Genomic DNA, 13,033 nt, shown 5'->3' on the forward strand with positions numbered 1-13,033 from the left:
TGTTTTAATTGGGGGGTGTAGAAGATGTTACTAAGGCTTTCATTGTCCCTAAGGAATTACGGGTTATAGGAAGGGGCGGGTGAGGCCTGATTTGAGGCACCTGGCATCTTTGGGGATGTTAGAAGTTTGTGTGTTACCCCAGGTGTTACCCCAGGTGTGTTTTTATTCATTTGAAGTTCAGCTGTTTAAGACTGCTTTTGTGGTGGCCTTTTTCGAGGCGTTGAGAGTGGGCAAATTGGTCAGTCCATCAAAGTCGTGGTTGGGGGGGTTAGACGTCTCGGACGTGTCAATGGGGGGGTGATTCAGTGACGCTTGTGACGCTGCTCATCCGCAAGTCGAAGACGGATTACTTGGGAAAAGGGACCAGGGTAGTACTGGGGAGTGTTCCTGGCTTGGCGATATGTCAGGTCAAGGTTTTCCGGGAGTGGTCGTGTTACGGCCTCCTGGGGTAGGTCCACTTTTGATTCATGAAGCGGGGTCGTCCCCTGTCCAGGTACCAATTCATGTCGTTGTTCAAGAGATGCCTGGAAGTGGGGGGTTTTCTGTGTTGTAATATTCGCCCCATTAATTTAGAATCGGGGCGGCAACAGAAGCATCACGGTGGGGTTTGAGTGATCAAATCCTACAGCGTATTGGGCATTGGAAATCTAATTGGTTCAGGTTGTATGTCCGCCCTCACCTCCTGTGTGGGGGGGGGGGGGGGGTATGTCCCGTTTCTCGTGTTTTCATGTCTGTGTTTGTTATGTGGGCTCTCTTTCTGGGTATGTGCATGATGGGAGTGTGTATGGTGCTTGTTCCCTGGGTCTATGTCCTGCTTGTTTCTTTCTTACAGGCCCCGTGTGTCTGATGTGGATCCTGGGCCATTCATATGTGCACTGCGGGGCAAAAAGGGCATTGGTCAGGCTGGAAAGAAAGACAGTTAGGTTTCCCCTGGGCGGAGGCCATGGCTTCGGTGGATAGGGATTCCAATGATGCTTTGGTCCAGGGTATTGCGGGAAATCCAATGGTATGCTCATTTGGCCAGGCCCCCGAATGTGCTCCTGTTACATGTTGGGGGCAATGATCTTTGCCTCAGGGCCTCCAGGGAGCTTATCAGAGATGTGGGATTTCCTCTGACTTAGGGTGGCCTTCCCGGACACGGTGATAGTGTGGTCAGACATTATTGGGAGGGCGGCTTGGCGGGGGGCACATACCGTTGAATATCTTAACAAAGCCAGAATAAAGATTAACAAAGCTGTGACAAAGTTTGTAGTCTGTAATGGGGGGCTGGTGGTGCACCATTGTGAGTTAGAGAGAGACATTGGCCTCTACTTAAGGGGTGATGGGGTACACCTTTCCACAGTGGGAATGTATATGTGGTTCCTAGGGCTCCAGGAAGGTCTCCAATGGGCCTTATGGCTGTGGCAGGTCGCCCACTCGTAAAGGATCACTGGTGGGCGTCTGTGACAGGAGTCTCTGGTTCCTGAAGGTCAGAATGGTGATGGTATATATATAATATATGGTCTGGTAAGGGTTGGGAACTATCTTGGTATGGGTACCTTCCCTATATGGTAGTATGGACTTTATGCCGCTTCGTCTTTTGGCCACTAGGGACGTGCCTGCGGCGTGTGCCAGGAGCCAATGCAGCCTAAACTGAGGAAAAAATTATTTTTTTTGATAAAAAATGTGGGATATTTATTATAGCAAAAAGTAAAAGATATTGGGGGTTATTTACAAAAGGCAAATCCACTTTGCACTACAAGTGCACTTGAAAGTACAGTCACTCTAAATATAAGGGGTAGATCTGAAATGACTGGAATCTGCTGATTTTATCATCCAATCACGTGCAAGCTAAAATGCTGTTTTTTATCTTCCTTGCATGTCTCCCTCGGATCTACAGCGAGTTTACTTCCAAGTGCACTTGCAGTGCAAAGTGTATTTTCCTTTAGTAAATAACCCCCATTGTGTGTTTTTCAAAATTGTTGCTCTTCTTTTGTTTACAGCGCAAAAATCAAAAACTGCAGAGGCGATCAAATACCACGACAAGAAAGCTCTATTTGTGGGGAAAAAAGGATGTCAATTTTGTTGGGGTACAGCGTCGCGTGACCGCACGCTTGTCAGTTAAAGCGACACAGTGCCGAATCACAAGAAATGGCCTGGTCATTCAGCGTTAAACCGCAAATATGCCCCCCAAAATTTGTAAATGAAATTGTTCTTAATAATTTAACATTAAAACGCATGAAAAACTATATATTGTCAGGAGAAAAGCCATACAAAATTACGGAGCATATTTGCGGTTTCTGCAAAATTGCGGGGGTTTCCACCAACAATTATTAGTTAGATTCTAAGGAAAAATTGGTGATCCACTGAGGACGTGACCTCTGAATCATGCGGGGGTCTACTGAATTTTATACTAAAACCTGAAACACTTGACCATCCCTGTAAGCTTACAGAGGTCTTCAGAAGTGGGGGTAGATGTTTGCCTGTTACAAACGCAATATCTAAAGTAATTATTTGCAGATCCTCTCAAACGTGCAACTCATCTGCTGACCAGTTACTGCCTAAGGCATGTTTGTTGTTTTGAGGTCAGTGGCCTTGCTGGGAAGTCCGTGTCCTGCCGTGTAGGAGGGGGGTGTGTGGAGGCAGCAAAAAAATACAAAGGCAGCCGCATAGTTTTCAGGCAGTCTAACTAATTCCTGCAGCCCTGCACAATGGTGTCCTGGGTGCTGTGTGCGGGTCTAGTCCTTCTTCACATCTCCTGCTCTGTGGAAGCCAAACTGTAAGTAACTTCATTTTGCTTTAGTAAATGTGTGATTGGCGAGTTGAACATTCCTTTGTGATGTTTAATAGATTATCAGTTGTGGAGCTCTTAAAGCTCTTACACATTTTTAAATACACTATATTACCAAAAGTATTGGGATGCATGCCTTTACAAGCACATGACATCCCAGTCTTAGTCCGTAGGGTTCAGTATTGAGTTGGCCCACCCTTTGCAGCTATAACAGCTTCAACTCTTCTGGGAAGGCCGCCCACAAGGTTTAGCAGTGTGTCTATGGGAAGGTTTGACCATTCTTCAACATTTCCCATGATTTCCCATGATGCTCAACTACACTGCAGACTGTGTGTGCATCATGGGGTACGTAGTTCCAAAACATCTGGGGTGCCAAGGTTCACCATCACTGGTCTATGGGAATGTTTGGCCATTCTTCCAGAAGCACATTTGTGAGGTCAGGCACTGATATTGGATGGTTGCCACATCATCCCTTTAATCCAGGACACATATGAATTACACAGGTTCTGAGGCTGATTTAATACAGATAAGGCACCAAGTGAGTTTAATTACCACCTTTATCAGCCACAGAACCTGTGTAATTAATATGTGTCCTGGATTAAAGGGATGATGTGGCAACCCTTGGACGAGAAGGCCTGGCTAGCAGTCTCCGCTCTAATTCCTCCCAAAGGTGTTCTATCAGGTTGAGGTCAGGACTGAAGAGCAATTGTGAGGTCAGGCTTTGATGTTGGACGAAAAGGCCTTGTAGTCATCACTCTAATACATCCCAAAGGTGTTCTATTGTGTTGAGGTCAGGACTGTGTGCAGGCCAGTCAAGTTCCTCCACCCAAAACTCGTTCATCCATGTCTTTATAGACCTTGCTTTGTGCATTAGTCCAAATCAATTAGTGGAGGGGGGATTATAGTGTGGGGTTGTTTTTCAGGGGTTGGGCTTGACCCCTTAGTTGCAGTGAAGGGAACTCTTAAGGTGTCGGCATACCAAGACATTTTGGACAATTTCATGATCCCAACTTTGTGGGAACAGTTTCCCTTCCTGTTCCAACATGACTGCGCACCAGTGCACAAAGCAAGGTCCATAAAGATATGGATGAGCGAGAGTCCTGACTTCAACCGGATAGAACACCTTTGGGAGTGGAGGCTAGGAGCCAGGCCTTCTCGTCCAACATCAGTGCCTGACCTCACAAATGCATCAACAATGGTCAAACATTCCCATAGACACACTGCTAAACCTTGTGGACAGCCTTCCCAGAAGAGTTGAAGCTGTTATAGCTGCAAAGAGTGGGCCAACTCAATATTAAACCTTACGGACTAAGACTGAGATGCCATTAAAGTTCATGTGCGTGTAAAGGCAGATGTCCCAATACTTTTGGCAATACAGTGTATGGCATTTGAGATACGTTTTGACTTTTTTTAGTTTGTTTTGCTTGTATCTAGAAGAGTGGATGTTACTTAGAATATATATATATATATATATATATATATATATATATATATATATATATATGTATATAAAAAATATATAGAATATTGATCCCTTATGTATAAGACCTCTTTCACACTGGGGCTGCGGCCACATTAGCGTTTAAGCACCATTCATTTTAGAGGCGCTTTAGCGCTGTTTAAACTGCACTTTTTGGGCGCTATTGGGGCACTTTTAACTACAAAGAAGGTATGAAAAGCTCCCGTGTTGCGGCGCTTTGGAAAGCGCTTTTCAATTGGGCAGGGCGTTTTGGGAGCGATAAATACAGCGCTCTCAAACTGTCCCAAAGATTCTGCTGGCAGGACTTTTCCTAATGTCCCGCAAGCGCACCACCCCAGTGTGATAAGTTACACTGGAATGAATGGGAGGTGGTTTTGAGGCGCTTAGCAGATGCTATTTCCAGTGCTAAAGTGCCTGAAAACCGACTCAGTGTTAACAGGGTCTGAGAGTACAGCTTACTGCATTTTACCATGACGCACAAATTGTGGTGCATGGCACCCCGATTGTTATTATAGTGGCATGCAACGCACTCACATTGTGGAACACTGAATGACTATTATGCCTTGCACACACGGACAGACATTCCGACCATAAAAAACGTCGGATTTTTTCAGACGGATTTTGTCCGAAACTGGTGTTGCATACACGCGGTCGCACAAAGTTGTCGGAAAATCTGATCGTTCGGAAGGAGGTGACGTTCGTTGCGTACGACGGCACTACGTAGAGGCCAGTAGCCAATAGCTTTGGTCTCGTAATTTGATCTGAGCATGCGTGGCACTTTGTCCGTCGGAATTCTCAACAAACAATCGGAAAAAGTATGATCTGATTTTTATGTCGGAAAATTTTAGATCCTGCTCTCAAATCTTTTCTGCAGGAATTTCCGATGGAAAAAGTCCAATAGAGCTCACACATGATCAGATTTTCCGACAATATAATCCGATCGGACCTTTTCCGTCTGAATTTCCGACCGGGTGTACAGGGCATTAGCCTACGTTTCCACTATTTTGAACTCAAACTTGTGTGACTTTGATGCGACTTTGAGTGCAGCTTTGACCCAACTTTACACTCTCTGGATCAAAAGTCACATCAAAAGTTGCATCAAAGTAGTGTAGGCACATTTTCAAAGTCGCTGAGTTTCAAAGTCGCACAGGTATGGAACGGGTGCCATTGAAACCAATGGGTTGTGACTTGTCTGGCGACTTTTATGTGTCCAAATGACAAGTGACTTGTCCCATGACAAGTCAGACTAGTGGAAACATAGACTAAGTGAAGCCAAAAACATCTGGGTTGTGTTCAAGCAGAATTCGGTGAACATGAGTAAATTTCTGATCCCGACTCCATTGAAGTCAATGAAAGCTAAATGTTAAAAATCAGTAATGGGCATTGGATAGGCTAATAGGCAAAGGGATTGTAAAACAAATGGCATGGTGGACGGAGCGCTGCCCTTGCGGACATATACCAAAGCCAAAATAAAAACATCTTCAATTCCGTTTGGTGAGAGCACCGATTTTAGTACTGCTAAAGTACTAAAAGTAGAACATTAAAACATTAAAAAGTGTTGCACCGATTTAAACGGCTCCATTTCCGACAATAGGGTGGAACTGTCAAATCGCATGACAAGTCAGTGAGGTATGAATGGGGGGCTTACAAAAGAAAAAAAGTGTGTTTTAAATTGATGGCAAAATGACAGTATCTGACAGCTCTGGGGGGGACCTCATTCATCTATACCAGACCCTTACCCTAGATGAGAGTAGACATCTGCAATTTGTTTCGGTACAAATTAGTTTTTTAACAAATTTCGACAAATTAGTTCATTCGGAAATATCCAAATTCACAAAAACCCATTTAACAAGTTTTTCCAAAATATTTGTAAATTCTTAATTTCGAAACTTGCAAATTTCGAAAACCCTAAAATTCTAAAATCTGACATAATAACTAAATAATAATAACTTAAAGCGGGAGTCCGCCGGTAGTCCGCATTTTTAATTTTTTTTAAAAGCCAGCAGCTACAAATACTGCAGCTGCTGACTTTTAAAATAGTGACACTTACCTGTCCAGCGCGCCCGCGATGTCGGCACCCGAAGCCGATCTCTCGATCGTCTCTCGGGTGCTGCCGCCGCCATCTTGGGTATGGGAATCAGGAAGTGGAGCCTTTCGGCTTCATTTCCCGGTTCCTTACTGCGCATGCGCGAGTCGCGCTGCGCAATAACAATGGACCCGCTGCCTCTGGGATCTGTGTGTTTCCCAGCAGGCAGCGGGGGACTTTCCCAGCAGGCAGCAGAGAGCTATCCCGGAAGTGGGTGCAGATACCTGTACTGTACAGGTACCTGCACCCCCCTCCCCCCTGAAAGGTGCCAATTGTGGCGCCGGAGGGGGGGAGGGTTCCGATGAGCGGAAGGTCCACTTTAGGGTGGACCTCCGCTTTAACTACAGTGGTGTGAAAAAGTGTTTGCCCCCTTCCTCATTTCCTGTTCCTTTGCATGTTTGTCACACTTAAGTGTTTCGGAACATCAAACCAATTTAAACAATAGTCAAGGACAACACAAGTAAACACAAAATGCAATTTGTAAATGAAGGTGTTTATTATTAACCACTTCAGGACCGCCGTATTGCCAATGTACGTCAGCACAATGGCACAGGCAGGCACAATCACGTAGATGTACGTGATTGCCTTCCAGCGGGTGGGGGGTCCGATCGGACCCCCTCCCGTTGGATACGACGGTCCGGTTCGCTCCAGGAGCGCTCCGTGATGAGGGGATGGCCGTTGGTTTTCGGCCACCCCCTCTGGATCGCTCCTGGCCAATGAGAAGCTTCCTCCCACTGTGTATTGTTTACACAGGAAGGAGGAAGTGATGTCATTCTCCTCGGGGCGGTCTTTTTGACCGGACTACGAGGAGAAGACTAATAGTAAGTGTGCACCAACACTACACTGACATGTAGGTACACACAGGCACACAAACCCCCCCCCGCCCCCCCCCCCCCCCAGTCACAGTGTCACTGATTGCATTGATCATTTCTTTACTGATCAATGCATTCAGTGTCAGTTGTGACAGTAAAAACTGTCAGGACAGTTAGTGTTAGGTCCAGGGTAGCCCCCTATCACCCCCCAATAAAGATTTAACCCCCTGATTGCCCCTAGAGTTAACCCTTTCACCCCCTTTTGCCAGTGTCACTAAGCGATCATTTTTCTGATCGCTGCATGTGTCGCTAGGTAGCTAGTTATTTTTTTAGGTTCACCGCCAGGTTTTTATATCGCTAGGTACCCCGATATACTACCCAATAATGTTTTTAACCCCCTGATTGCCGCTAGTTAACCTTTATTATTAAAGGTGAAAAAAAATCCAAACCATCATGGCCCTGTGTGAAAAAGTGATTGCCCCCTAAACCTAATAACTGGTTGGGCCACCCTTAGCAGCAACAATTGCAACCAAGCGTTTGCGATAACGTGCAATGAGGCTTTTACAGCGTCCTGGAGGAATTTTGGCCCACTCATCTTTGCAGAATTGTCCTAATTCAGCTACATTAGAGGGTTTTCAAGCATGAACGGCCTTTTTAAGGTCATACCACAACATCTCAATAGGATTCAGGTCAGGACTTTGGCTAGGCCACTCCAAAGTCTTCATTTTGTTTTTCTTCAGCCATTCGGTGGTGGACTTGCTGGTGTGTTTAGGATCATTGTCCTGCTGCAGAACCCAAGTTCGTTTCAGCTTGAGTACACGAACAGATGGTCGGACATTCTCCTTCAGGATCTCTTGGTAGACAGCAGAATTCATAGTTCCTTTTATCACGGCAAGTCTTCCAGGTCCTGAAGCAGCAAAACAGCCCCAGACCATCACACTACCACCACCATATTTTACTGTTGGTATAATGTTCTTTTTATGAAATGCAGTGTTCCTTCTACGCCAGATATACTTGGACACACACCTTCCAAAGAGTTCCACTTTTGTCTCATCGGTCCACAGAATGTTGTCCCAAAAGTCTTGGGGATCATCAAGATGTGTTGTGGAGAAATTGAGACGAGCTTTGATGTTCTTTTTGCTCAGCAGTGGTTTTCTCCTTGGAACTCTGCCATGCAGGCCATTTTTGCCCAGTCTTTTCCTGATGGTGGAGGCATGAACGCTGACCTTAACTGAGGCAAGTGAGGCCTGCAGTTCCTTGGATGTTGTTGTGGGGTCTTTTGTGACCTCTTGGATGAGTCGTCGCTGCGCTCTTGGGGTAATTTTGGGCGGCCGGCCACTCCTGGGAAGGTTCACCACTGCTCCATGTCTTCGCCATTTGTGGATAATGGCTCTCACTGTGGTTCGCTGGATTCCCAAAGCTTTGGAAATGGCATTATAACCCTTTCCAGACTGATAGATCTCAATTACTTTCTTTCTCAATTGTTCCTGAATTTCTTTGGGTCTCGGCATGATGTGTAGCTTTTAAGGATCTTCTGGTGGACCTTACTGTGTCAAGCAGCTCCTATTTAAGTGATGCCTTGATTGTGAACAGGTGTGGCAATAATCAGGCCTGGGTGTGGCTAGAGAAATTGAACTCAGGTGTGGACAACCACAGTTATAGTATGTTTTAACAAGGGGGGCAATCACTTTTTCACACAGGGCCATGATGGTTTGGATTTTTTTTCACCTTTAATAATAAACACCTTCATTTACAAATTGCATTTTGTGTTTACTTGTGTTGTCCTTGACTATTGTTTAAATTGGTTTGATGTTCCGAAACACTTAAGTGTGACAAACATGCAAAGGAACAGGAAATGAGGAAGGGGGCAAACACTTTTTCACACCACTGTATAACTAACTAATAAATTATAGGTATTGGAATTTCCTTTCAAATTTGGCTGTTAGTGAAAGTAACAAATACAAATTTATCCAAAGTTTTGACTTATCTGAAATAACAAATGCTACGTCTAAAAGAATGGAACGGAACAAATTAATAATAATAAATAACTATAAAAAGAATCTATTTTTTTAATTATTATTAATATTATTTATTATTAATTAGTTCCGTTACATTTGTTTAGATCACTAACAGTCAAATTTGAAAGGAAATTCCCATACCAATAATTTAATAGTTAGTTATTCTTTCAGATTTTTTCAGATTTTTGGGATTTTCTTTCTTATGTTTGGATTGTTGAATTTTTTTCGAATTTCAGAATTTTAAAATTTATGATAATTGCGATCATAACGAATGACCCAGAAAAAAAATGGATGAAACGAAAACAAACAATTTTTTTGGCAGTGCACATGTTTAGATGAGAGCCTGTTATAAATGTTGAAGGGGACACCACCAAAAAAGAAAAGAAAGCTCAGTGGGGGTTCCCCCATAATTTAAATAAGGCCCTTTACATGCTCAGACAAGTCATTGAATTAAACCAAACCTCAAAACCCCATGATGTACATCCACCATTAATAAGCCATTCAGCAATGTAGATCCATGCCAATCATGAAGCCCAACACCTGTTAACCCACCAAAAGAAAGAAACCTGCTATTGGCTGACACCATGTTACCGCAATGTGTCGGCCAGAGCGCTCTCTCCTCCCCCCTGCAGCCAGCGCTGGCTGACACAGGGGAGATCACATGACCAGAAAGGAGGGGCCTGAAAATAGAGAAAGGAGGGGCCTGAAAATAGATAAGTAGAATTCAGAATAAAGTGTTAGGAGCATTTCTAAGATTAGCTAGCTTTATCCCAGAATTCCACTTTAACTACTTGCCGACCAGCTGCCGCCATTATACTGCGGCAGGTTGGCTCGGCGCGAAACGCCATAGCTGTACGTCAGCCCCTTTAACAGCTATAGCAGGCGTGTGCCCGTGGCACGCCAGCGGAGCTGATGAGTGTGGCCGGCGGCTGCAATGTTCGCCGGCCACCCACGATCGCTCCACAGAGAGCCAGAATGGGGGATCTCTCAATGTAAACAAACAGATCCCCGTTCTGACAGGAGAGTACAGTGTGATTGTCTGTTCCTAGTGGTCAGAAACAGCAATCTCTCTCTACTCCCAGTCAGTCCCCTCCGCCCACAGTTAGAAACACCTCCCAGGGAACACTTAAAGTGGTGTTTCATCCAAAAATGGAACTTCCACTTTAACGCAGGTGACCTCCTGATATGCCACATTTGGCATATAATTTTTTTTTGGGGTCCCAGCTCCCACTTCCTCCCGGTGTACCGTGGCACCGGAAGGGAGATCACCTCTCCCCCTCCCTCTCCGCAATCATCTGGGACCTGTGATGTGCCCAGCCAGTCACATCACACAGCGAGGCTTGCTCGTGCGCAGTGGGTGCCCGGCTTTTGAAGCCACAGCCCGGCATCCAAAATTACAATGCCAGCACCGCAGAGAGGAGGGGGAGACAAGCTGGGCTTTGTTCCCCACACCGCTGGACCCCGGGACAGATACGTGTCCGATTATTAATAGTCAGCAGCTGCAGTATTTGTAGCTGCTGACCTATTAATATTTTTTTTTTAAGCAGAACTTCACTTTAACCCCTTGATCGCAAAAAGCAAAAAGTAAAAAAGTATTGTTTTTTTTGTTTGTTTATAGTGCAAAAAATAAAAACTGCAGAGGTGATCAAATACCACCAAAAGAAAGCTCTATTTGTGGGGAAAAAAGACATGAATTTTGTTTGTGTACAACGTCGCATGACTGTGCAATTGTCAGTTAAAGCAACACAGTGCCGTATCGCAAAAAATGGCCTGGTCATTAAGAGGGTAAATCCTTCTGGGGCTGAAGTGGTCAAAGGGCATGTCTGTGATTGTTTTATTACTGCCTGTGTTTTTTTTAATAGTTACATTTTTTTGTGTGACAAGATTGGGGGACGGGGGGGTATATGGGAATCCCCTTATTGTTAAAGGGGACTTACAGATTTCCAAAAGACCCTGCCCATAGACCCCCAGAACCACAAGGCCAAGGTTGTAGGGAAGAGGCCTTCATCCTTATCAAGGCTCTTGTCCTTATCACCTCCTCCCTGGCAAGGTGGCTCTTCATGTTGAGGGCATGTGGCTTGGTAAGATTCAAGATGAAGGAGGCACATACTTGCCCAAAGGGCAAGCTAGCCTGCATGTATAAGGGTCTGGTAACAATTTTTTTGGGGGAGATCACACACTTTTTTTTTCTTGATTTTTTTTTTTGGGCATGGGGTTCCTCCTTAAAGCCATACCAGACATGAGGGGTCCATTCTAAAACGTTAGGGGAACCTCAGGTTATTTTATTTGTTTTTTTTCTTTTTTTTGTTTGGTGTCCACCTTAAAGAGGAAGTAAACCCTGATGGGTTTACTTCCTCTTTTTTTCCCTGCAAAGGTAAAGCATAATGGACTACTATGCATCGCATAGTAGCTCATTATGTGTCACTTACCTGACACAGGAGCCAGCGAAGTCGCCGCTGATCCCTGTAGTCCGCCGCGTCCATCTTGCTGGTGGCGTCTCGCAGCTCCGACCAATGACAGCGGCGCAACCGCGATGACGTCACTCCCGCGCATGCGCACGGGAGTCGCGCCTCGCAGCTCCGTTGCTGTCATACGGCGAAGCCGCGATGACGTCACTCCTGCGCATGCGCACGGGAGTCGACAAATTTGGCAAATCCATTCTTGGATTTGCCGCATTTAGTGCGCCTGCGCGCCGCTGTCTACGGCGCATGCGCCGTAGACAGCGGTGCCCATTTTCGGGCAAATATCTCCTAAACCATATAGGTTTAGGAGATATTGCTTGGACCTACAGGTAAGCCTTAATCTAGGCTTACCTATAGGTCCAAGTTGTTTGGAAGGGTTTACTTCCCTTTTAACATTCATATAAGGCCTGCATAGAGAACAATCAGCTTCCAGATTTTTTTAGCCAAAAGGTTAATTGAACAAGCTGAGGTTAGAAGTTGATTGTCTACCATGCCCAGCTGCACCAGATTTTGAGTGCTCCAGTTTTAGTAAATCACCCCTATTGCTTTCTTGTGTTTGTCCAGGTACAGTATATAACTTTTATCTGTAGGTACTAGGTATCTGTGTTTTCGTAAAGATCTAATGTTTTCCCACAAAATATATTGAAAACTTGAAATATTTCCATGGGCTGTACTTAATTTTTTTGCACAATTGCATACATAAAAGTTTTGTCTTGAGTTACAGTTCGAGGTAAAATATATTTACTCTAAAAAATACCACCCAGAAAGGCAGAAAGGTACTCCAGAATCCAAATTCACCCTCCCCCCTATTTTTGGGGTAAAGATGGAGTAACCACTGTAAATTGGGGGATAATCAAGCATCTGACCCTGGATTATCAAGTTAATGATTAGAATCTGTTACTTATTACTCAGCAGTGTCAATATTTGCTGTAGTGTGATGAAAATATGGAAAAAACTGCGCTATTGGGAAATTAGAAATGAACAAACCAAACAGCAATTCTCCTGCGTAACATAGTTACAGTTCAGTAATAGTATATAAAAATAAAATTGCACTAATTATTCACATGAAAATGAAAAAAAAAAAGAGTCCATAAATCAGTCCACCAATGATTACAATAGTGAATCTTGAATATTGTTGTTAGACTCCACCATCCACCACCCTGTGCAACAGTGCTGCCACCAACAGATGAACTAACTGCTTACTAGCTCCAGTAGATCCCTCACAAGGGATCACTCTGCACCTTTGGCTTAAGACCCAGCCTGGGCCTTTTTCCTGGTTACACGGCTCCCCTGTGCGCATGGCATCACATAATAGGATGGATAAGTGGTACACCAAAAAGGCAAAAGGCTCCACATGTTGTAAAATCCTTTAAATGTTTATTGAGATAAAAAGTATTGCACTTAC

The 13,033-nt window shown here is 44.5% G+C and overlaps 1 protein-coding gene across 1 annotated transcript in view; it reads left to right on the plus strand.

Moving 5' to 3' along the window:
• Positions 1 to 2,601: 2,601 nt before the first annotated feature.
• Positions 2,602 to 13,033, plus strand: part of LOC143930922 (alpha-2-macroglobulin-like) — a 173,915-nt gene continuing 163,483 nt past the window's right edge. The window contains exon 1 of the mRNA XM_077455614.1: positions 2,602 to 2,758. Coding sequence (XP_077311740.1) covers positions 2,691 to 2,758 — 68 coding nt within the window. The 5' untranslated portion in view covers positions 2,602 to 2,690. The remainder of the gene's footprint in view (positions 2,759 to 13,033) is intronic.

The sequence above is a fragment of the Lithobates pipiens genome, unplaced genomic scaffold (assembly GCF_037356315.1).
Source record: "Lithobates pipiens isolate NorthernLeopardFrog02 unplaced genomic scaffold, aLitPip1_a1.2 Scaffold_25, whole genome shotgun sequence".
Lineage (NCBI taxonomy): Eukaryota > Metazoa > Chordata > Amphibia > Anura > Ranidae > Lithobates > Lithobates pipiens.